Source organism: Gekko japonicus, unplaced genomic scaffold, assembly GCF_001447785.1.
Source record: "Gekko japonicus isolate JY-2015 unplaced genomic scaffold, Gekko_japonicus_V1.1 scaffold4107, whole genome shotgun sequence".
Lineage (NCBI taxonomy): Eukaryota > Metazoa > Chordata > Lepidosauria > Squamata > Gekkonidae > Gekko > Gekko japonicus.
This window is the reverse complement of record NW_015170396.1, coordinates 16,009-37,513: the sequence shown is the minus strand read 5'-3', so window position 1 is coordinate 37,513 and position 21,505 is coordinate 16,009. Positions and strand designations below refer to the sequence as shown.

The 21,505-nt window shown below is 43.1% G+C and overlaps 1 protein-coding gene across 4 annotated transcripts in view; it reads left to right on the top strand.

Annotated features, from left to right (window-relative positions):
* The window catches only part of SNX9 (sorting nexin 9), a 70,748-nt gene extending 51,954 nt beyond the window's left edge, over positions 1 to 18,794 (top strand). For all 4 annotated transcript variants that reach the window (XM_015418282.1, XM_015418281.1, XM_015418280.1 and 1 more), the window contains 9 exons: positions 8,410 to 8,540; positions 9,429 to 9,532; positions 10,666 to 10,769; positions 11,893 to 11,970; positions 12,524 to 12,600; positions 13,051 to 13,140; positions 14,183 to 14,297; positions 15,294 to 15,385; positions 16,903 to 18,794. In XM_015418282.1, the coding sequence (XP_015273768.1) occupies positions 8,410 to 8,540; positions 9,429 to 9,532; positions 10,666 to 10,769; positions 11,893 to 11,970; positions 12,524 to 12,600; positions 13,051 to 13,140; positions 14,183 to 14,297; positions 15,294 to 15,385; positions 16,903 to 16,950 (839 nt within the window). In that variant the 3' untranslated portion in view covers positions 16,951 to 18,794. The remainder of the gene's footprint in view (positions 1 to 8,409; positions 8,541 to 9,428; positions 9,533 to 10,665; positions 10,770 to 11,892; positions 11,971 to 12,523; positions 12,601 to 13,050; positions 13,141 to 14,182; positions 14,298 to 15,293; positions 15,386 to 16,902) is intronic.
* The last annotated feature ends 2,711 nt before the right edge of the window (positions 18,795 to 21,505 follow it).

The following is a 21,505-nucleotide window of genomic DNA, read 5'->3' as shown; positions in this document are numbered from 1 at the left end:
CTGAGGAAGTGATTTGATTTTCCCTCAATTAGCTTCAGGCTTAGAACTCCATCAGTATTTTCTATACAGACTTTATGAGATTAGAAGAAAACAAGGTGGATTGATGAACCTTTTGAGCATTACAAATCGGTGATGAAAAAATCTAGAAAGAATTATCTCCATGTCAGTCTATTTATATAAATACTGTAAAAGTGATGAAGATGCTTGATTTCTAATCCTTCTGACAGATGGCAATGGAAGAATCAAAGTTCTCATGATTCTCAGGTCTCATACACTTTTCATTTGGAATCATGGTTTCAGTATTAATAGGGATAATTAATTAGCATATGCAGAACAGTTATGCTAGATGTTACCACACTATTTATTTTAATCCCCACTTTTATAAACAAGTGTTGTAGCTCAAGGGTCTCAAGGTAATAATATGAATTAAAACCAATAAAGCTTTAAAATAACTTGTAAAAACCAATCATAAATACAACAAGAAGTCAAAGATTAAGAATCTACTTCTCCAGGTTCCCAAAAAAATATCAATTTTCATATCAATTTAAATTTAGCAAGGCAACTGCCTCTAATTTAGGATTGTTGTTCCGTCTTTAAAATAGGAGGTAGACTCCTTACTCCCTTGGAGGGAATTTTTATCGCTGAGGCACCATCTCTCCTGAGAAAGGATTTTCAGTCTACTCTTCTCTAAGCCCAAAACTATCTCCAAAAATTCACTGTTTTAGCCTGCTTACATACAAGACAGACTCTGAGACAGGATCCGTCCAGTTTGTGTCTACCTTTCTCTCTCTTTGATGTTTGGTGTAGTGGTTAAGAGCGGCGGACTCTAATCTGGAGAACCGGGTTTGATTCCCCACTTCTCTACATGAAGCCAGCTGGGTGACCTTGGGACAGTCACGGTTCTCTCACAGCTCTCTCAGTCCTATCTTCCTCACAGCGTGTCTGTTGTGGGGAGAGGAAGGGAAGGCAATTGTAAGCCACTCGAGACTCCTTCGGGTAGTGAAAAGCGGGGTATAAAAACCAACTCTTCTTTTTTCATTCTGAATGCTCAGACCCTATCTAACTAAAAACGGAAAGAGTTTCCTCTTTCTCTCCCCAACTCCCGTTGGGTTCCTCCAGCCCTTCTATGGATCCTGATTGGCTGCTAGTTGCTCTGTTCATGCACCAAACGTGACTAAAGGGGACTGGTGTTTTTCAGAAAGGGCCTGGACCTTTGCCTAGCCACCACAAAAGCCAGTGTAGATGGAACAAGACTTAAGTGATATGGTCCCTATTACCCATATCTGTCAACATTTTGGCCGCAGCATTCTGTACCAGCTGTAGCTTCCAGACAATCTTTAAAGGCAGCCTCAGGTAGAGCTCATTGTAGTAATCTAATTTAGCATTAGTATCAGGGCATGCAGCACAGTAGCAAGATCTCTTCTGCCCGGGAAGGGCCAGAGCTGACTCACAAGCTAAAGCTGGTGAAAGGTACCCCTGGCCACTGCTACCAAGATACAAACATGCTCCTTTAGGAGGAGTGCATTCCTCATCCAGAACAGGAGATACCTACACTGGCTTCCAGTATCCTTCTGGATTCAATTCAAGATGCTGGTATTGACCTTTAAAGCCCTGCATGGCCTGGAACCAATGTACCTTGGAAGTTGATGGGTGGCAACCTGATAGAAGGCCTTGGCTGTGGCACCAAAACTTTGGAACTCCCTCCTGAGGGAGATTTGTCGGTCTCTCCCTATCAGTGTCTTTTGCCAGCAAGTGAAGACTATTTTGTTTTATCTGGTGTGCTGCCAGTAATGGTTACTGGCCCTCCTTCTGGTGTTGTTTATTTATGTGTTATAATTGAATTATTTTATAACTTTAAATGTATTTTTAATTGTTCAGATGTTCTGATTTTTTTATGTTTGCTGTCTTGTGGACCTGGATCAGGTGGAAAAGCAGTGTTAAAATGTTTTAAATAAATATCTGGTTCTCGGGACAAACTTTTCTTCCACTAGTAGCACCTCCATTTTGTTGGGATTGAATTTCAGTTTGTTAGCCTTCATCCATCCCAAAACTGCCTCCAGGAAACTTGTTCAGTTTCCAGTTTATTCTAAGTACAAAGTAGGTTTCTTTAGGCATGTACACACCACTGCGTGCTTTAAGGCAGGGATGACTACTCCCTCTCTCAGGGGAGGCTTTTACTGTCTCTTGGACAAAGTCCTCTAACCCTTCCCCCCTGGCATGGTAGCTTTAAGCATGGTAGCATTTATGTCTTGTCTGGATTGACCTTCACTGTTGGTTTCATCCAGCCAAAGACTAGCTCCAGACTAAATCAAGAACTCAAATCAGGATTTGAAGAGAAGCAGAGAATTAACTTGAGTATTACCAGTAAACTGAAATACTAACCTTCAAGTCCTTGACAGCCTTTCCTAGTGGCTTTATGTTAGAAACTATGTGAAATGAGGCCATTGCAGAACCCCACAAGACAGATTCTATGGGTCATGGCTGGATTTTGTCAGCACTAACAACTGGAATCTGCTGGACAGGTCGGTGCTGCAGTGCAGAGCCCAGAGTATTCCTGGTCCTGCCAAGCAGTCCAGAGGGAGATACCATGGCCAGTATTACCAGAGGCCCATGAGACATTGAGAGGAATCAGAGTTCACATAATCACATCCCAAGAGCTAGTGGCACTGGCTGTCAGCCATCTGTTCAATCACCTTTCTCTCTCCCCCCTCCCAAAAAAAAGAGTTTTGAGAGTGCTCAACCATTATTCAGGGAAGGCTCCTGCCCAGGCAGGGCTGCTAAAAGCCCCCATGGCCCCCCCAGGCAAAGATTCCACCTGCCCTCTCTTATGACCCTAATGTGTCTGATTTTGTAATCCTACACTTGTACATATATGTGTACCAATATAAGATACACTGCTTACTTCTAATGCTGTAGTTCACAAAAACGTTATATCACAATAAATCTTTAGTAGGTGAATCAGTAAGAAATCTATTTACGTTTACCCTTGTACCTTTATCTAGCACAAAAGCAGGCAAACGGATTATGTTTTGGTTCTGGTTGGGAAGTACTAGGATCATTGGGATTGATTTTGCTGACAAGCTTTCTAAAAAGTTATCGTTTGTCATAGAACATGAAGACTAATGTCTATACTAGCAAAGTAGCATTTACAAAGGGATATTCGATGACCCACCAATATAACAACAATCTATTCCCTGAAGTGTTTAAAATGTAATTAAATCTAACTGAGGGGCCAGAGAAGGAGATGTAACTTCTGTCCCACATGTGTAACCGGTTAAACAAGTATAAAGCCAACAGTCGTGATAGTCTGACCCACAATCAAACAGTCATAAGACTTATAAAGAATGCTGTTTATGTATTGCAATCTAAAGCACTACAACATGATGCACAACTCAATAGAAAATCCTTGAACCAAGGTACATAATCAACGTCGTCTCTGGATTACATAACGTTTCAAAAAATGGATCTTCTTCAGGAGATATTCTGTAGTGTACAAAAATACAATTTTTAGAATATGTGCTACACCAATAACAAGAGACAATACAATAATCTTAGTGCTTACTTACATAGTGGTGTTATGAACACATACAAGATATTTCAAATTAGTTGTAATTTGAAATATCTTCTATGTATTCATAACAAAGGTAATATTACTATGTTACAGATTCTTAAGACTTGTCTAACATTTATGAAACTGAGAGCTTTGGCACCACTATGTAATCCGGAGACGATGTTGATTATGTACCTTGGTTCAAGGATTTTGTATTGAGTTGTGGATCATGTTGTAGTGCTTTAGATTGCAATACATAAACAGCATTCTTTATAAGTCTTATGACTGTTTGATTGTGGGTCAGACTATCACGACTGTTGGCTTTATACTTGTTTAACTGATTGGTTCATATCAATGTTCCCTCTAAGCTATGGAGTTCTGTGAGAGGTAAGTCGGCTTCCTCTCCCCCCCCTGCCTAGCATAGGCTGCTGGAGCAGCCTCTGCTAGGCCCCCAGGACCCATCCCCGGCCTTTCCCACCCCTCTCCCTGCAGGCCCGCGCTACTGCGCGGGGCCCTCCTAATCCCTCCCCGGCCTTCCCCCCCTCCTGATCCCTCCCCGGCCTTTTCTCCCCTCCCTCCCTGGAGGCCCGTGCAGTAGCGCGGGGCCCTCCTTATCCCTCCCCGGCCTTTCCCCGCCTCCCTGGAGGCCCGCGTGGTAGCACAGGGCCCTTCTGATCCCTCCCCGGCCTTTCCCCTCCTCCCTGGAGGCCTGCGCAGTAGCGCGGGGCCCTCCTGATCCCTCCCTGGCCTTCCTCCCCTCCTTGGAGGCCCACGCGGTAGTCCTGCAGAGCCCTCCCTGAAGGCCCCCACCCCCCCTCTATTGCTCTTGCTGCTCCGAGCAGCGAGAACGAAGGCCCCAAAAACCCCACCCCCCACAGTGTGTTGGACTGCATGGGCCACCTGCCTGAGCCAGCATGGCTTCTCTTATGTTCTTATGTCTGGCACAGTGATGGTCTGCATTCTTGGTGCTTGGGGGGACAAGAGTGGGAGGGCTTCTGGATGTCAGGCCCCGCTTGTGGACCTCAGGAGGGCCCCTGGTATTTTTCTGCGATGTGTGACACAGTGTGTTGGACTGCATGGGCCACCTGCCTGATCCAGCATGGCTTCTCTTATGTTCTTAAGTCTGTCACAGTTATGCTCTTCGTTCTTGGTGCTTGGGGGGCGCAAGAGTGGGAGGGCTTCTGGATTTCAGGCCCCGCTTGTGGACCTCAGGAGGGCCCCTGGTGTGGCCTTCTGACACACTTCCGGTGATTTCAGGGGTGTGTGGCCTTATGACACACTTCCGGTGATGTCGGGGTGTGGCATATGCTAATGAGTTATGCTAATGAGCTCCGGCAGCTCTTTTTCTACAAAAAGACCCCTGGTAACCACTAAAACAGATTAACATCCCATTACCATTCATGTAAAGTGGAGGATCCTTTTACTACTTTGATACATTATGGTGAAATATTACCCCACCCCACCCGTTCTGTACACAGTATTAACAAGGGTTTGCTGCTAGATTACTATTAAGTATGTTTTAAGTTGCCGACTAGAGATGACAAGGAATTGGGTCCAAGACTGACAAATAAAAGTGGGTAATCAGAAGCGGAGGGGGCTAGGAGAAATGAAGGCATACAATGAAAGGAAGTGTACTGGCCCCAGCATGACTGGGAAAGAGCAAAGTTAAGGAGAAAAGTATGGAAACAAGGAAAGGAAAATAAGAAAAGAGGAAAGGTTTTATTTTATACCACATACTAACAAGGAAGATCTGGCTGAGTAGACAAAACTGAGGAGCTGGGTGGAAGGAAAGGAAGAGGGAAACAGACTGCTGAAAACAACAACCTTGTTAGGAGGCTACAGCCTGGTAACAACTCTAGCAGCCATGAGCTGTTGTTGCTGGTCTTGCCTTGCTCCAGTACTTGCTTGGTTGATGGGTTTACAGGATATGCAAGTGTTTGCCTCCTTGTAGTAAACTTTGCAGAAAGGAAGGGTAAGCAGAAAGCAGAGCTACTGCTGTTTACGATGCTCTGCCTGCCCTGCGCCCCTAGTGGCCGCAGTGCAGAACTGCATTAGAGGTAAATGAAAATGCAGTCTGAATGCAGCATGAAGTTGGTTTCAGGGGTCCTCCAGCTGACTTGGGGTCCAGGAATTTTGTCTCTAGCCCCCTCCCCTCAGTGGCCCTTTGCCCAAGTAGCTGGAGGGGTCTTTAACTGGGTCCCGTCTGTCAGGGAGATGTTTGTATTGGCCTACTAGCCCGTTTCTCAACTACTAAAGTCAGTGTAGAGCAGGGGTGGCCAAACTTGCTTCATGCAAGAGCCACATAGACTAAATGTCAGATGCTCAAGAGCTGCAAGTTGACTTTGGAGGAAGAGGTGGGTTTGGGGGAGTGGCCTGAAAGTAACATTTCGGGAAGGGACAGAGAGCGCTCTCTCTCTCTCTCTCTCCCCCTCTGGCCTTGCCCCCCCCCTCTGGAGCACCTGGGTCGCCTGTAGCCCATGCATTCTTGGCCACCCACCCACCCATCCCCGAAATGTCCCTTCCACCAGTGTTCCCTCTAAGCTGAGTTGGTGTGAGCTAGCTCACAGTTTTTGAGCCTTTGGCTCACACATTTTTGTCTTAGCTCAGGAAGGAGGGCTCCAGAGCAAACTAATTTATGCAGCAGCCAAATCACTCGCCCACAACTTTCATGCCAGTCGCTCACAAAGTAGAGTTTTTGCTCACAAGACTCCACAGCTTAGAGGGAACATTGCCTGCCACCCTGCTCCGGAGCACCTGGGCCACCTGCAGCCCAGGTGCTCTCAGCCACCCACCCCCTGAAAACAGTCCCCCCCCACTTTGCTTGAGGTCTCGGCCACACACTCATGAAATGTCCCTGTCACCCCACTCTGGAGTACCTGGCCTGCCCACAGCCTGGGCGCTCTCGGCCACCCACCCATCCACCCCAAAAAAACAGTTCCCGCCACCAACACCCAGGTCCCAGCCCAACTTAGCTTTCTGGCTCCCAGTGGTGGTGCCATGAAGAAGCAGCACGTGAGGGCTGCTGAGAGCTGCTGCCGAATGCGGGCTGCTGGGAGCTAGGGGTGGGGCTTAGATTCCAGGAAGCAGCCCCTTCCCACCCACCCAACTCTAACAAAGGCTGGGCCCCTGGGGAAAAATCCTCTGCTTTCAAAGCGGGGGGTGACAAGGCTCGGGAGCTGCAGAAGAGGGCTCCAAGAGCCGCATGCAGCTCACGAGCCGCAGTTTGACCACCCCTGATGTAGAGCATAGGAAATAGTCTGACAGCTTGAAGAACTATATTCTCAAGTTCAGTAACTGAAACGTATCCAAGGAACTGCTATAAGAGGGAGACGATGCCATTGAGGTGGAGACCAACCAGGTCAAATCTAAGAGATGACCACAAAATGGTCATTAAATGTCTTTAGTCAACTAAGTTACAGTGAACTGCTAAATGAGTTTTCTGGAACTCAAGGAAATTCATACAGGTGACAGTGCAGGTATAATGCTGGTGAAGTACCTTTATCTGTCGTAGAGCAGGACTTACTATGGCCTATTCCTGTTGAATTTAGACAGCATTTTCTTCCATTTACACTTCAGCAACACATTTCCGATTGTTTAATTGTATGCAAGTCTTTATTATACTTACATAGGAGGGCAGAGCAAGACTCTTACAAGATTGAGAACTTAAATTTTCTAAATTAAGTGGACCTTATGCCTTAAAACATTTTGAAAGTGTTTGCATATGTTAAAAAGTAAAATTAGGACTACTTAATGAATTTGCCCATACTTTAAAAAAAATAATTGGGCTTCAAAAAGAATTTCGTCGTATTTTTACACCGCTTCTTTCTCCATTGCTGTTGGAACATTAGCAAATAGGGTATTATTTAAGATTTCATGTGACCAAACCACATCTCTGTTTTGAACTGCCTTAGTCTCTTCATACCAGTTGACATACTTCTGCTTTCTGGATCTGAAACAACTTTTTCTTTACTGACTCCACTAATCATTTTGTCTGTACTGTAGCTTTCCTGTTGAAAATCTCTGGTGATAGTAAAGATTTCTGTCAGCAGAATGTAAATTCCTGACTTTCCCCCTTCTACTGCAGCCTCAAATGCCCCCTGAAATGCTGTTTCTGAAGCATGGGGCAGTCCCCCCAGAAAACAGTAGGAGAAAGTAATTTGAAGACTGTAGTGGGAGGGGGGAAATAATTGAAAATTGCTTTCTCTCATTGGGAAATTTTCAGTTGGATCCTACTCCTAACTCTGGTGTGAACAGTGTTTGTGTGTGTGTGTATTTATTTATTTTTGTTTACATTATTTATATATAGTCAGTAGATAAAATGGGACATTCAATAACCAGTGCATTAGGATTTTAGAAGTCTGAGACCACTAGAAAAAACTGAAGCATAGCATAAGTATTCATATAACACATTCAGCAGTACAGAAATTACAGAAATAAGATCCTTCTTACAGTAAGCCATACACAGCAGTATAGGGCACAGTCCCTAATTTATCCAAGCAAGTTTGTAAAACTATTTTGTACAGTGTAACCATAGTACCTGCACAGAAAAGCCTTCTTGAATAGTTGAATATAGTTTCAAAGTACTAAATAGTATTTGTGTATAACTTCGTAGGAGCACTTCTGTTTATTTTCAGATATTTTTGGAGCTTAAGCTTTTGCGACAGAAATAACTACCAAAGATAGAAAAGATTACTGGTGATTGATACAACGTCATTGTAGAGTACCTTGCTTATGGCAGAAGATTATTTCCCAAATTAGTCCCTGCATTAAAAAGCAGCCTTTATCTTAGAATCATAAATGTAATGTTTGTCTTGATCAGAAAAAGTAGGTATTACACGTGAAAACAACTTGTATTGCAGGGCGTTTTGAGGAAGAATTCATTAAAATGCGTATGGAGAGGCTACAAGCTTGGATGACCAGGATGTGTCGCCATCCAGTTGTTTCTGAAAGTGACGTTTTTCAGCAGTTCCTTAATTTCCGTGATGAAAAGGTATGTGAAATTAACTTAATTATTTAAAAAACACATTGGCAATGTGGGGGAAATGCAAAGTAATTTGGCAAGTGTGTAGGAAGAACCTAGCAGTTCGAAAGCAAGAAATTGCAAGTAGATAAATAGGTACCACTTTGGTGGGAAGGTAACAGCATTCCGTGCGCCTTGGTGTTTAGTCATGCCGGCCACATGACCACGGAAAGGTCTTCGGACAGCGCTGGCTCTTCGGCTTTGAAATGGAGATGAGCACCGCAACCCTAGAGTCGGACTCGACTGGCTTTCGAGCAAGGGAACCTTTACCTTTAGGAAGAATTAAAAAAATTTCTGATCAATAAGTTGGCTCTTCATTTCAAATAGTAGTGAATACTCTGGTTTGTGGTAAGTTTTTTGTTGCATGGTTTAAAATAACATAGAATCATCTGTCTTGAAAAGGTTGTATTGTTGCTAGAAGAGCTTTCCTAACATGGTAAGGCTGGGGTGCAGATTGTGAGATGATAATGTATGAATAGCTGATTCTGGGATAGATACTGTTGAGAGGACAAAATGAAGAAGTGGAGAAGCACAAATGTCTCCCTGAGCTTCTTGGGAGAAAATGTAATAAATATGCAGTAAATGAACCAGTGGCAAGGCCATGATCCAAAGACCTCCTTAAGGTGGTTTCTGAGGACTTACACTGTCATTTTTAAGTTACATTCCCCAATACCTCGTCAAAATCAGTTGTGAAACATTAAGTTTCAAAGGCAGCAGGTGTGCAGCAAGGAACCTTCTGCATTCACTGTGTAAGGAGCTGTTGAAGCTCAGCATGATGCCCAGAGGAGGTGATGGCTGTTCACAATTTCCGTGCAAGAACACTTTTCCCTCATTGTCACCCTTTATTCTTATCCCTAGGAATGGAAAACGGGTAAAAGGAAAGCAGAGAAAGATGAAATTGTTGGTGTTATGGTCTTTTCCACTATGGAACCAGAAGCGCCTGACTTGGATATGATAGAAATGTAAGGTGTTGGATTCTTCCCCTTCAATAGTTTAATACAAAAATGTTGTCACCAAGAGGCACAAATGTTAAAAATGGTACTCTTGCATAAATTGACATCTTAAGTTGTATCCAAAGCCTCCCACACTACTTAGTGAAACATGTAAACATTGTAGATTTACATCCTACTAAGTTAGTTGCCGTAAAACACAGCTGAGATATACTCAAGCATAAAAGCTCTTTTACAGTCAAAAGGGGCTAGTGTAGGTATAACACTGCTGACATATATTTGCACTTGCTGTACAGAGAACTTGATTACCTATTAAATATATTTGGGCCTTTGGCAATATTGCCTGAAATCTCTTAACCATGGGTAAGACATCAAGAGCTGCCTACATATTTGCCTGCTACTGTTCCTTTCTTTTCACTTGAATCCCCCCCTGCTGTCATCTGCTGGTATTCAGCCATCATTAAGCATTACATTGGCTTCATGGATTTAACCAGGGTTAACACAGCAAGTCTCTTCTTATCCAGGGGTTGCAAACCATTTTCAAAGTTTTGTGTCACAGTGGTTTGAGGATGGCAGGGAGCATTCACGAGAGAGAAGAGAGGGGCTGGAGGAGACAGCGTGGGGTTCTGCAGACAGTTCCTTTTCTCTCATCCGCGATTTAAGGCAGCAATCTCTGCAAAGGTTCATTTAATAAGGTTGACATTCTGTATGTTGTGTACGAAGTTGCGCAAATTTCTTCTTTGCATATATAAAGACGTATTTCATTAAATACGCCTTGCAATTAAAATTGAAATATATATGTGATTTTTTTTATTTTGCAATATGTGCATTTAATTCAAATATGTTAGCTGATTTTATCTTGAGATCTGTTGTAATTGACAAACCATTTGAACTCTGGTTTTGGATTTAAGCCACTTTGCTGTTGTGCCATGCTGTTAAACAATGTTTTGCCAAGTCAGCTTTGTCGATATTCTAGCTGTAAAAGAAGAATGAATTACACAGAGGAGGTGGTACAAATGTATGGTCTGCTTCCTATTCTAGGAAAGGGGCAAAAACCCTCACAGGCACAGTTATAATAAATAAAGCTCATCATACCAGATGATGAAAATACATTGTCTGAGATTATGATTATGGTTATTATACAGTGAACAGAAATGTGATGCAGTCGGCAGGTTCACAAAAGCCATGGATGATGGAGTTAAGGAGCTGCTGACGGTTGGGCAGGAACACTGGAAGCGTTGTACAGGACGTAAGTGTTCCGACAAATGTTGCCATTTCTTCACCAACAGACTTTTAAAAATTAAGATAAAATTTATATCCTGTTTTCCTTTAACAAAAACACAGGATTGCTCATGCGGTACTAATAAAATGAATGTAATTTCATCCATACAAAATCCACAAATCCTTTTTACATGAGTTTTTGCATGCTCTTCATAAATGCTTGTACAGTCTGGTTCTGGCAGTCTTCCCTCTGATGGGAGTTCAGCAACTGATGCGTTGTTGTTCTTTTGTCAAGATTCTTGAATAAGTTGCCAAAATAGTCTCCTGTGTATTGTACTGAAAAATGGAGTATGGGTTGGTCCTACCATTTGTGAGAAAAAGTTCACTGAAACTGAGCTTTCCCTTACCCCAGCAGTCCCTTTGATGTCATGAAAGGCCTCCTCTTAGGATTGGGAGTAGCAGAGCTCCAGAACAACATGCCACCCAGAACAGGGTGCGGGGCTGCCCTAAGAGGGGCGGGATCTCTATTTTGGGTGGTGGAATATTTATTCCGATTTCCCCCTTGTTGCCTCAGTGTCCCATGCTGCATGGTGTTCTGTTCAGGAGCCTTTTCTGACAGAAGAGGCTCCTTGTGCTGGAGGAAGGCTATGAGTTTGCTGCCCACAGTTTCTCCACCACTGGCATTTTCAGCAAGTGTGGTCTCTGACCCCAGTGACAGGTTCTAAGAATGTTTAACTGCTCTGTGCCAACAAGTCTAAATGCTGTTCCAAAAGTCTAAATATAATGGTCAAAGCAGATAAATCAGTGGTGCTGAGAGAAGAGGTGGGTTTAGCTAGAGAATGTAAAAGTACTGAAGAGACAGAGAGAATAGCCTTAGTCTTTGGAAGAGGAACTGTAGCTCAATGGTAGAGCATCTGCCTTGTATGAAGAAGGTATCAGGTTCAATCCCTGACATCTCCAGTTAAAAGGATCAAGCAGTAGATGATAAAATGATTAAGCAGTAGACAGTACTGACCTTGATTCAATATAAAGCAGCTTCATGTGTGTTAAAGAAGAAAAATATGACTGTCATATTGGTGGGTTCTTTGTAGTCAGTTATTTACTGTATTATTGCTGGGTTTATATAAAGTTCAAATCTGTTTTTCTTTCAGCATTACCCAAGGAATATCAGAAAATAGGAAAAGCTTTACAGAGTTTAGCACTGGTCTTCAGTACCAGTGGTTATCAAGGTATTTTTGGTGTAGCTTTTTGATTTTTTTCTTGTGACACGTTTCTAATATTAGAGCTTCATTAATCAGATCCACTCAGAAAAACATGTTTGTTATTTTATTGATAAACTTTGTACAAAGTAATCTGTGATGTTTCCCCCTAATATTTTAATAATTCCCCAACTGAGTTCAGTTTGTGTTAAACATGTGTAGCTAGGCAAAAAAAAACATTAGAAATCTACAGAAGTAATGGTTTTAATTTCATATCACCTTGGTTCTGACCTTCCTTTGCTTGGATCAAAAATAAGACAAAAAGTTTTTCCTAACTGACTGGTTAAAAAATTTCAGCCTGTCATTGCAGCCAGTCTTAAAATATTAAGTATTTCTCTGTGTGCACATATCAGAGAAGATTCATTAATCAATTTATAGAAGAATAGTTTCAGACAAAATTTACAGAAGAATAGTTCAATACAATGAAATAATATTAAAATGTAGGTATTATAGGGAACCCCATTATTAAACTTCAGAACTATTCATTTTGATGTTAAGAAACTATTGCATTATTCTTTTTTAGGAGAGACTGACCTCAATGAAGCAATAACAGAAGCTGGGAAAACATATGAGGAAATTGCCAGTCTTGTGGCAGAACAGGTAACTGTTGTTATAATAAAGTGGGAAATACTTGGAGGGATTATGGTGCTGCTAAAAATTTAGCAGAAGCTACTGATCGTATTACCGTGATTCCCCTTGCCCCGAGGCCTTATGTACACAGTTAGACATGCATGTCAGTCTCTAGCTGTATGCAAAATTGTGTGTGCGTGTGTGTGAGAGAGAGAATTGTCCACACAGTTGCCCTATTTGATCTCACAGCTGGAGCTGTGGTTTTGTAGCCATTTTCAACAAAGCTGAGTCCCACTGTGATCTGCTGTAGAGGATAGAGAGTGAGTGACAGATTCAGTTCTTTCTGTCATGTTCCCTATTTCCTCCTGTCCCCACCAACCACCTGGTCAGCAGGGTAAACAATGACATGCAAGCCTCACCCAATTGGAGCTAGTATGGCACTGCTTTATGGAATCTTTTTGTGTGTATGTTTTTAATTAGCCAAAGAAAGATCTTCATTTTCTGATGGAGACCAATCATGAATACAAAGGATTTCTTGGCTGCTTCCCAGATATCATAGGAGCTCACAAGGTAAGGTATTGAGCCTTTTGTCTGAAAGTAGTAGTGTAAGAGATAAATCCTACATATTGTAAAGTGACTTGCAGACTGAACCTCTGACATTTTCTCTTCAGAATCCTTTTTATAACCTTCTGTGATAAAGTGAAGTTTGGAGCATGTTTTCACAAATTGAAACTAATCAGTTTAAAGATGCTGAAATATTTCCCAAATCATATCTCTGAATGTACTAGATATTAGGGTTGGGCATTTTAACTGGTCAAAAATAATTGAGTGTGTTTGCTCAAATATTGGCCACACTGTTAAACCTCTAATTAGAAGTACATTAAAGACACTTGTGCAGATAGCAGAAGAATCTTATTTGGACCCAAATGATAAGTGAATTGACAACATTTGACAGGCTAAAAGACTAAGACTGACTGAATAGTATCCTGGAGCAGTAGTAAAAAAAAGTCAGAAGGGCTGTACTTTGTACACCTGGAGAGCCAGACACAGTACCTGTTGATATGAAGTATTTTTAAAAAATCAGGACCTGACCACTGTGGTCATCTTCCAAAGCTCTGCTTTGGGTGCCCCTGCCTTCTTGAGAGTAGGTGGGTGGCAACCAGGGAGAGGGGGGTCTTCTTAGTCATGGCACCAAAATTCTGGAATGCTTTCCCAGAGACTCACTTGCCCTTTCTGCAAGTGGGTGAAGATTCTGGTTTCATCTGGCATTCCCTTAGTGATCTCGATCTCTTGCCATATGTTTTAATTGTTTCTAAATGTTTTTGTATATGTATCTTAGCTTGGTTTTAATTCTGTGTTTTTGTTTGATGCTAGTGGTTTTAAGATATGTTTTTATTATCTATCGTACTGTTGGCTACCTCGGTAGCACTGAGGGCATCAAGGCAGGGCACAAATTTTGTAAATAATAAAAGTATGTAAAACTCTTCAGTTTGATACATTTCAAGGTAATCTGTTGCAAAGTGTGGAGGGTACTTGCTGTGTGTGTGCATGGAAGCAGCATAGGCATCTGTGCCTTTTCAGCAGTGCTTTGTGTGGTATTTTGTCTTAACAGGGAGCCATAGATAAAGTGAAAGAAAGCGATAAGCTAGTCGCTACCAGTAAAATTACACCACAGGACAAGCAAAATATGCTGAAGCGTGTAAGCACCATGTCTTACGCACTGCAAGGTAAAGTTCTCTTGACTTTCAGTGGCCACTATTAATTGGAAATGAGAATGGGTAAGAATGCTGTGAGAAATGATAAAAAGTATTTTAGGGTGTGAAGATGATGAAGGCAAGTATATTGGAAGATGCCGAAACTTGCTAGTTTTTCACCTAGAACATTACTGGAACTGCCCAATTTAGCTGGGTAGGCAGGGTCATTTGCTGTGGTATTAAAACTGGATTTACTTTGAATATTCAGAAAGAAATGTTCGATCCCATGTTGTTCAGCTTCCTGTGGAAGGATCATTAAAAACTAAGAGAGCCAGTTTGGTGTAGTGCTTAGGAGTGTGTGGACTCTGATCTGGGAGAACCGGGTTGGATTCTCTTCTCCTCCACATGCAGCTGTTGGTGTGACCTTGGGTCAGTCATAAGTTCTTCCAGAGCTGTTCTCTCAAAGGCAGTTCTCGAGAGAGCTCTCTCAGCCCCACCTACTTCACAGGGTGTCTGTTGTGGGGTGGGGAAGGGATTATAAACCACTCTGAGACTCCTTCAGGTAGTGAAGGTTGGGGTATAAAGCCAATCTCCTCCTCCTCCCTCCCCCTCCTCCTTTTTCTTATTCTTACAATTGCCATTTCTCCCAGTAATACATGTGTAAAGTAGACTTTGACCTTAATTAATTTTTAAGTGCTGAATGTTACAGTAGAGTTCATCCAGGAATATGTGAATTGGCCTGATTCACATATAGCAGCAGTTGGCTGCTGGAAAACATATTCATATAGTAAACTGCACCAAGCTGCTGTCAGGGACATATTATTTACTACATTTCTTTAACTGAACCCATAGAAGATTCCTATGCCATTCAGTGCAGTGAAGCAAAATGGGTATGGATTGGCAAGCACACCTCAATTGCATATGAATTCTAGTACTATGTGGATCCTGTGTTTGGATTCCTAAGTAATTACTATTGATTCCTCATTGAAGTAAAACTGAACTAATGCATGTCCTGGCTCTGATTTACAGCCGAGATGAATCACTTTCACAGTAACCGGATTTATGATTACAATAGTGTGATCCGCTTATATCTGGAACAGCAGGCACAGTTCTATGAAACGGTAAGCTACAATGTATATGGGCCCATTTGCCAGCCATTCAGTGATTTATTCTAAACAAACATCAAGGTGCACGTTATTCTTTGTGCTCAGATTTTATGTCACATGCTTGAAATGCTCCCTGCCCCAAAAAAGGATGTGAACAGTCAGCTGTTCGAGACCACTGGGTTGAATGAACAGTAATAGGAAGGAAGGAAGGAAGGAAGGAAGGAAGGAAGGAAGGAAGGAAGGAAGGAAGGAAGGAAGGAAGGAAGGACAGTAAAGGCTTGTGCTTTAGCTGCAATTAATTCAGAAGCAATTTACAATAAACAACTATTTTTAAAATATAGAGTTATGAAGAAATAGTTTTCTTTTCCTTTGTAGAGAATGCCACTTGGCACTACCAGTCTTTGCTGTGCTGCACACTTCGCATGACAAGGCTGTGCAGCTGCCACTTGCTTTGGCTGGGATGCACAATGAGGTGTACTTGGCAGTTCAATAGAAATTCTTTCATTCCCTTCAGAAAAGGATGGCAGTTGAGCTGTCTGCAGTTATTCCACATATTTATCTGTAATTTCATCCTATGGTCACATGTGTATATTTACCATGGATGGTCAAAAGTGAACATACCTTGTTGGTGCTGTTCAAGTGCTGATAAAAAGACCCCCGGTGGAGCATTTACATTCTAGTCTCCCCTTCCCCAAGAGAGTCTTAGAAATTTTAAAGGGGGGAAATGGGAGGATCTGAAGTATGCTGAACACTAGATAAGTGAACTTTGTTCTGTGAAGCATCACTCTGGACCCAACTGGGTATTTTTCAGAATGGTGAGATCAGGGCCTGATTCGGGCTCCTGGCCTTTATTCTCAGTATTTCTTCCCTGCCATGGGCACATGTCTTCCGTCCAGTAGGTTGGCTCTGTCTCATGGTCACCATTCAGTCCATTTTCCCTGGCACACGGTTTGCACAGTTCAGCTGTACATATAAAGCGGCAGAAGGCTGTACATGCATTGCCACTTCGTGGAGCTTTGGATTAGCCAGTTAATGTATATCTGTGTTTTTAAAATTGGACTTCCTAAATTGCAGAAACCTAGAATAAATTTGGTTAGTATTAAAGGTACCACTTGATTTCTGTTTTACTTTGTGTATATTTTCTCAGATTTTCTTCATTGTTCATTAGATCATGAACACTGAGATCATAAGCAAAGCTTCAAAAATTAATCAGTTTATGCACGAGTACAGAAGTAAACAACTTGAAGGATGATAATTAAAACTTCCAGCTGCACTAGAAGTTGTTGCCACTGAGCAGCCCTTCAGTGATACATTTGTAACGAATTGCCATTTTAGTTGCAGAACAGGGAATGAGGTGACTTCCACTATATTTGTGGGACTAATCACTAGCTCATCTGTAAGCCACTTTTTGAAAAGCACTGTGATCTGTGAAAATCACCTATGTTCTCTTGTTTGAAAATACACAGAACTGGTTGAATCTAATTGTGCAGTGTGGCTGTGTTTTTCAAGACTGGTATTTGTTTCTGTTTCAGATTGCAGAAAAGCTGAGGCAGGCACTCAGTCGCTTTCCAGTAATGTAAATACAGAGAAGAATAATGAAGAAAACTCCAAAGTGCTTTTCTGAAGGGAGGGGGAATGTAAATTTTTTAAAAATGTAGTACATTTTTGCCATTAAAAAAAAAACACCAACCCTTTCTAAAATACGAGATGCAAAAAAAGTGAGATGCAAAAAAGTGAAAACTTCAGATGTATACTTTGTTAGCCTAAATGCCTTGGATATTTATGTATATTTTTATCTTTAATGCTTTCCCAAATTATCAGTTACCTAAGCAAAACCGGAAAGTTCTTTACATAATAGGGATTTAAATTGTCAAGTGGTTTGTTGCCAGGGGTTACAAAGCTTCATATTCTCAAATGCTTCAGAGTTACTCATGGACCCCTGAATAGATAGTCCTAAAGAGAAAAAGAAAAATTCAGAATAAGAGACTCCATTCTGATACTTTTGTAGCTTTGTGGCATCTCAGATTCTTTGATTAAATGTGTTGTGTCGAGAGTAAAGGGTTCATCTCTTCTTTGGTGTAGCTATGGTATAGTGTCTGTAATAAAACTGCTGACACATACTTTCCCCAAGTGTTTTTCAATATCCTGGGTTTTTTGTACCACAGATGCCTCAAACTTGAAGGCTAGATTATTTTCCTTCCAGGCTATGAGAAGAAGAAAGTTTAACCTAGGGAAAGCCAAACATCTGGAAGATATTGTTCCATCTCTTCATGAACATGCACTTGTGCTGCTTCCAAATGGAAATCAGTCCTATGCATTGGGGGCCTTTCTTCCCTTAATCTTCAACATACACTATAGCATTAAAGACCAGTCCCATCACATGATGGAAAATCCCCAAATCACTGCTGTCCTTTTGATCCTCACATGATTGCATGATGTGATAGTGTATTTTGACTTTGCTTTTAATCCCAAAATAGCTAAGTCTACTTTCCAGAGGAAAACAGAAAACTGTCTTTCAGTTGTTGAACACAATGTGAGTTTATATAGCAAAAAGCAAACAAACCCAAAACCCTGTTTCAAAACAGAAAGCTTACTGAAATGTTGTGAAAGGATGTAAAAACATCCTCTCTTTTTTTGGTATGTTGACAATAGGCCTCTGACGGCCTGATCTATAGGAAAATCAGCTAAACTGAACTAAAGTAGGAGCATTGCCGCGAACAGACCATAGTGCCAAATGCATTGTTCACTAGAATTAATTCATGTGAAAGAAAGCAATCAAAAGAATATATTATTTTACCCATCAAGCCATTCTAACTGATGGGTGTATTCTGCAAGTTCATCTCTGTCATTTATATGTTGTAATATTTTTAGAATAATAGAGAATCTGGATTTGCAGAGGTAATATGAAGTCCCACCCTAAAAAACACCGGCGATCCCAGAAGGTAAATATCATATACATCCGAAGGGCTCAAAACGTTCCTCAGTGTCACTTTTTTTATATTTGTCTACATGCTTTTCTTCTTAATTTCGCTTGTCTTCCAGAATTCCATAAAGTGTTATGATACAGCCATTGAAATATCTGTACAAAATGTAAAGAATGTATAAATGTTTTCTGCCAAATGTAATAAGATCTATCTTGCATGTAGAAGCAATTTATGAAATTGTTGGAAAGTGTATTGTAAATTCTAAAGCACATTTTTTTCAGCATTTGTATATTCACTTTTTTGTGTCAAAATCTTTGTATGGTTTTTCAAGGATATCTTTTTACCAAAATTTGCATTAATCGCAGTGCCCTAGAAGTTGCAGAGTCAGCATCTTCAACAGACAATTTGGTAATAAAAAAGACGTGCGGCTTCACTGTGGAAAAGCCATGTGTGTAGCAAGATCACTTAGAACAAGCAGATCTGTAACTTGACTGCAAAGTAAGTCCTTAAATTGATAATAAATATTTATACTTATGTGCTTTTGTTTTTGAAGGATCATACATTTATTCTCAGGTAAAATTTGGTGTTTGCAAATGTGTCCTGTTGTCTCATCTTATGTTGTCATTTCTTCTAAAAAAACAAAAACAAAAAAGAACATCCCTTCAGAAAAAGGGTTATTGTCAATAATACCCAGTTCCAAGAAGGTAAGATGTCATTACAGGCCTAGAGGTGCCATACAATTGACTATGCAGGAATGGCTCTAGGTTAAATGGGTGAATGAGGAAAGTCCATATTTATTTTATTTCATTCCATTTATTAATTGCCTATCCCCACAATTGTGGAGCTCTAGGCGATGTACAAAATTCTAAAAACATAAAAACCATGGCCAACAACATAAAGTAATTGAAAGCAAGTGGCAAAATTTTGTTGCTCCCTCCCAAATCTGGTATGTGAGTGCTTCACACGTTCAGAGGTGAGTAAGTTCTATAAGGAATAAGGGTCTAGGTAGGGTGCTAGCCATGATGTTAACCATTGCTGTCCTCAACCGAATGCCTAGCGGAACATCTCTGCCTTACAGGCCCTGCAGAATTGCATAAGATCCTGCAGGGGTCTGATGTTATTTGGCAGAGAGTTCCACCAAGCTGGGGCCAGGGCCAAAAAAGCCCTGGCCCTGGTTGAGGACAGCCAGATCTCTCTAGTGCCAGCAGGGCCAGCTCACCTGCTAGGCGAACTAGGCATTCTAGAGCGTGGGCCGGCCCTTAGGGTGCCAAACTGCTCTCCTGCAGAGCACTTGTGCCGAACTGTGCCTCCCCCTCTCTGTGCCCTCCCTGCCACCGGGACCGCCGCTGGTGGCTCTCCTGCAGGGCGCTGGCGGAGGAGGAGGGCCGGGGAGCTGCACTCTCCCTCCGGGAGCCATCTTGCAGCTCAGCCCCCCAGCTCCGGCCGACATTAGCTCGGGCTCGCCCCATCGGTGGCGCCTCCTCCTTGCCTTGCGCCCAGGATGTCCTTCCCGCAGCTGGCGCTGAACTCTGTCCCGACTGACCACCCGGTGCCCTCGCCTCCACAGAAGGCAGCCGGACTGGACCGGGGGGGGGGGCGCAAGAAAGCAACCGAGTCCGGGCTGAGGAGGGGGTGGAAATCCGAAGGCCGGGAGGGAAGGAGTCCAGCCCCAGCTGGAGGAGGAGGAGGATTCTGCCCGGCAGAGGCGATGGCCACCCACAGACCCACCAGATCTCTGTTATCCCCGCCCCTAGCCAGGCTCTTCCTCCGCCCAGGCAGCAATGGGACTTGCCCCGTTGGCGGCGCCGCCTCCTCGCCCCACCGCCCCACGCCCGGGATGTCCTTCCCGCAGCTGGCGCCAAACTGTGCCTCCCCCTCCCTCCACGCCACGGGTGGCGGTGGCTCTCCTGTGGGGCAGTGGAGGAGGGCCGGGGAGCTGCGCTCTCCCTCCGGGCGCCATCTTACTGCTTGACCCCCCGGCTCCGGCCGCCGTTGGCTCGGGCTCGCCCTGTCGGCGGCGCCACAAGCTGGCCTCACCTAGGGCTCAAAAACACCTCGGGCCGGCCCTGAGTGCCAGGGATCACCAACAAGTTGTTTGTGAAGAGCGTAATGCTCTCCTGGGGGTGTAATGGAGAAGGCAGTCCTGCAGATACGTCGGTCCCAGACCACTCAGGGCTGTAAAGGTCAAAACCAGAACCTTGAACTAGACTCGGTGCCCCACTAGAAGCCAGTGCAGCTGGCACAGCACAGGTCAAATGTGCACATTCCATGATGTTCCTGCTAGGACATGTGCTGCTGCATTCTGGATCAGTTGGAGCTTCTGGGTTAGTTTCAAGGGCAGGCCAGCATAGAGCGAGTTACAGTAGTCTAGCCTGGAGGTGACTGTTCCATGGATTACTGTGGCCAGGTCGGAGCATGACAAGAAAGGGGCCAGCTGCCAGGCTTGGCATAGATGGAAAAATGCCAGCCTGGCTGTACATGTGACCTGGGCCTCCATATTAAGGGAGTTATCCAGGATCACACCCAGGCTCTTGATGGACTGCACCAGTGTTAATGGTGCCCCGTCAAGAGCCGATAAGATGGACCTGAGCCCTGAAGCCCCTTCCCCCCAGCCACAGAAACTCTGTCTTTGTCAAATTCAGTTTCAGTTTGCTCTTTTTTAACCATCCCACCACGGCCTCCAAACCCATGGCCAGATTTTTTGGGGCGGCATCCAAATCAGATACAACTGGGTGTCATCAGCATATTGGTGACGCCCAAGCCCGAAACTCTGAGCAAGGGGGCACATATAGATGTTAACATCGGGGAAAGGAATGTCCCCTGAGGCACCCTGCACTCCAAGGGGTATCTAGAGGACACTTTCTCGCCGAGCACCACCCTCTGTCCCTGACCATGGAGAAATGAGATAAGCTATTGAAAGGCTACCTCGCGAACTCCTATATTGGCAAGGCGGTGGGTCAGAAGGTCATAATCGACCATGTTGAATGCTGACATGAGATCTAACAAAAGTAGCAGCGCCAACCTGCCTTGATCCAGCTGTCTATGGAGATCGTCTGCCAAGGTGACCATCACTGATTCCATCCCATGGCCAGAGCAGAAGCAGGATACGAATGGAACCAATGTTGATGCCTCATCCAGGAAACCCTGTGGTTCGTTCTCACAACTTGCTATGTGTATAGACACCTCTGTACTTTACATTCTAATAGTCATA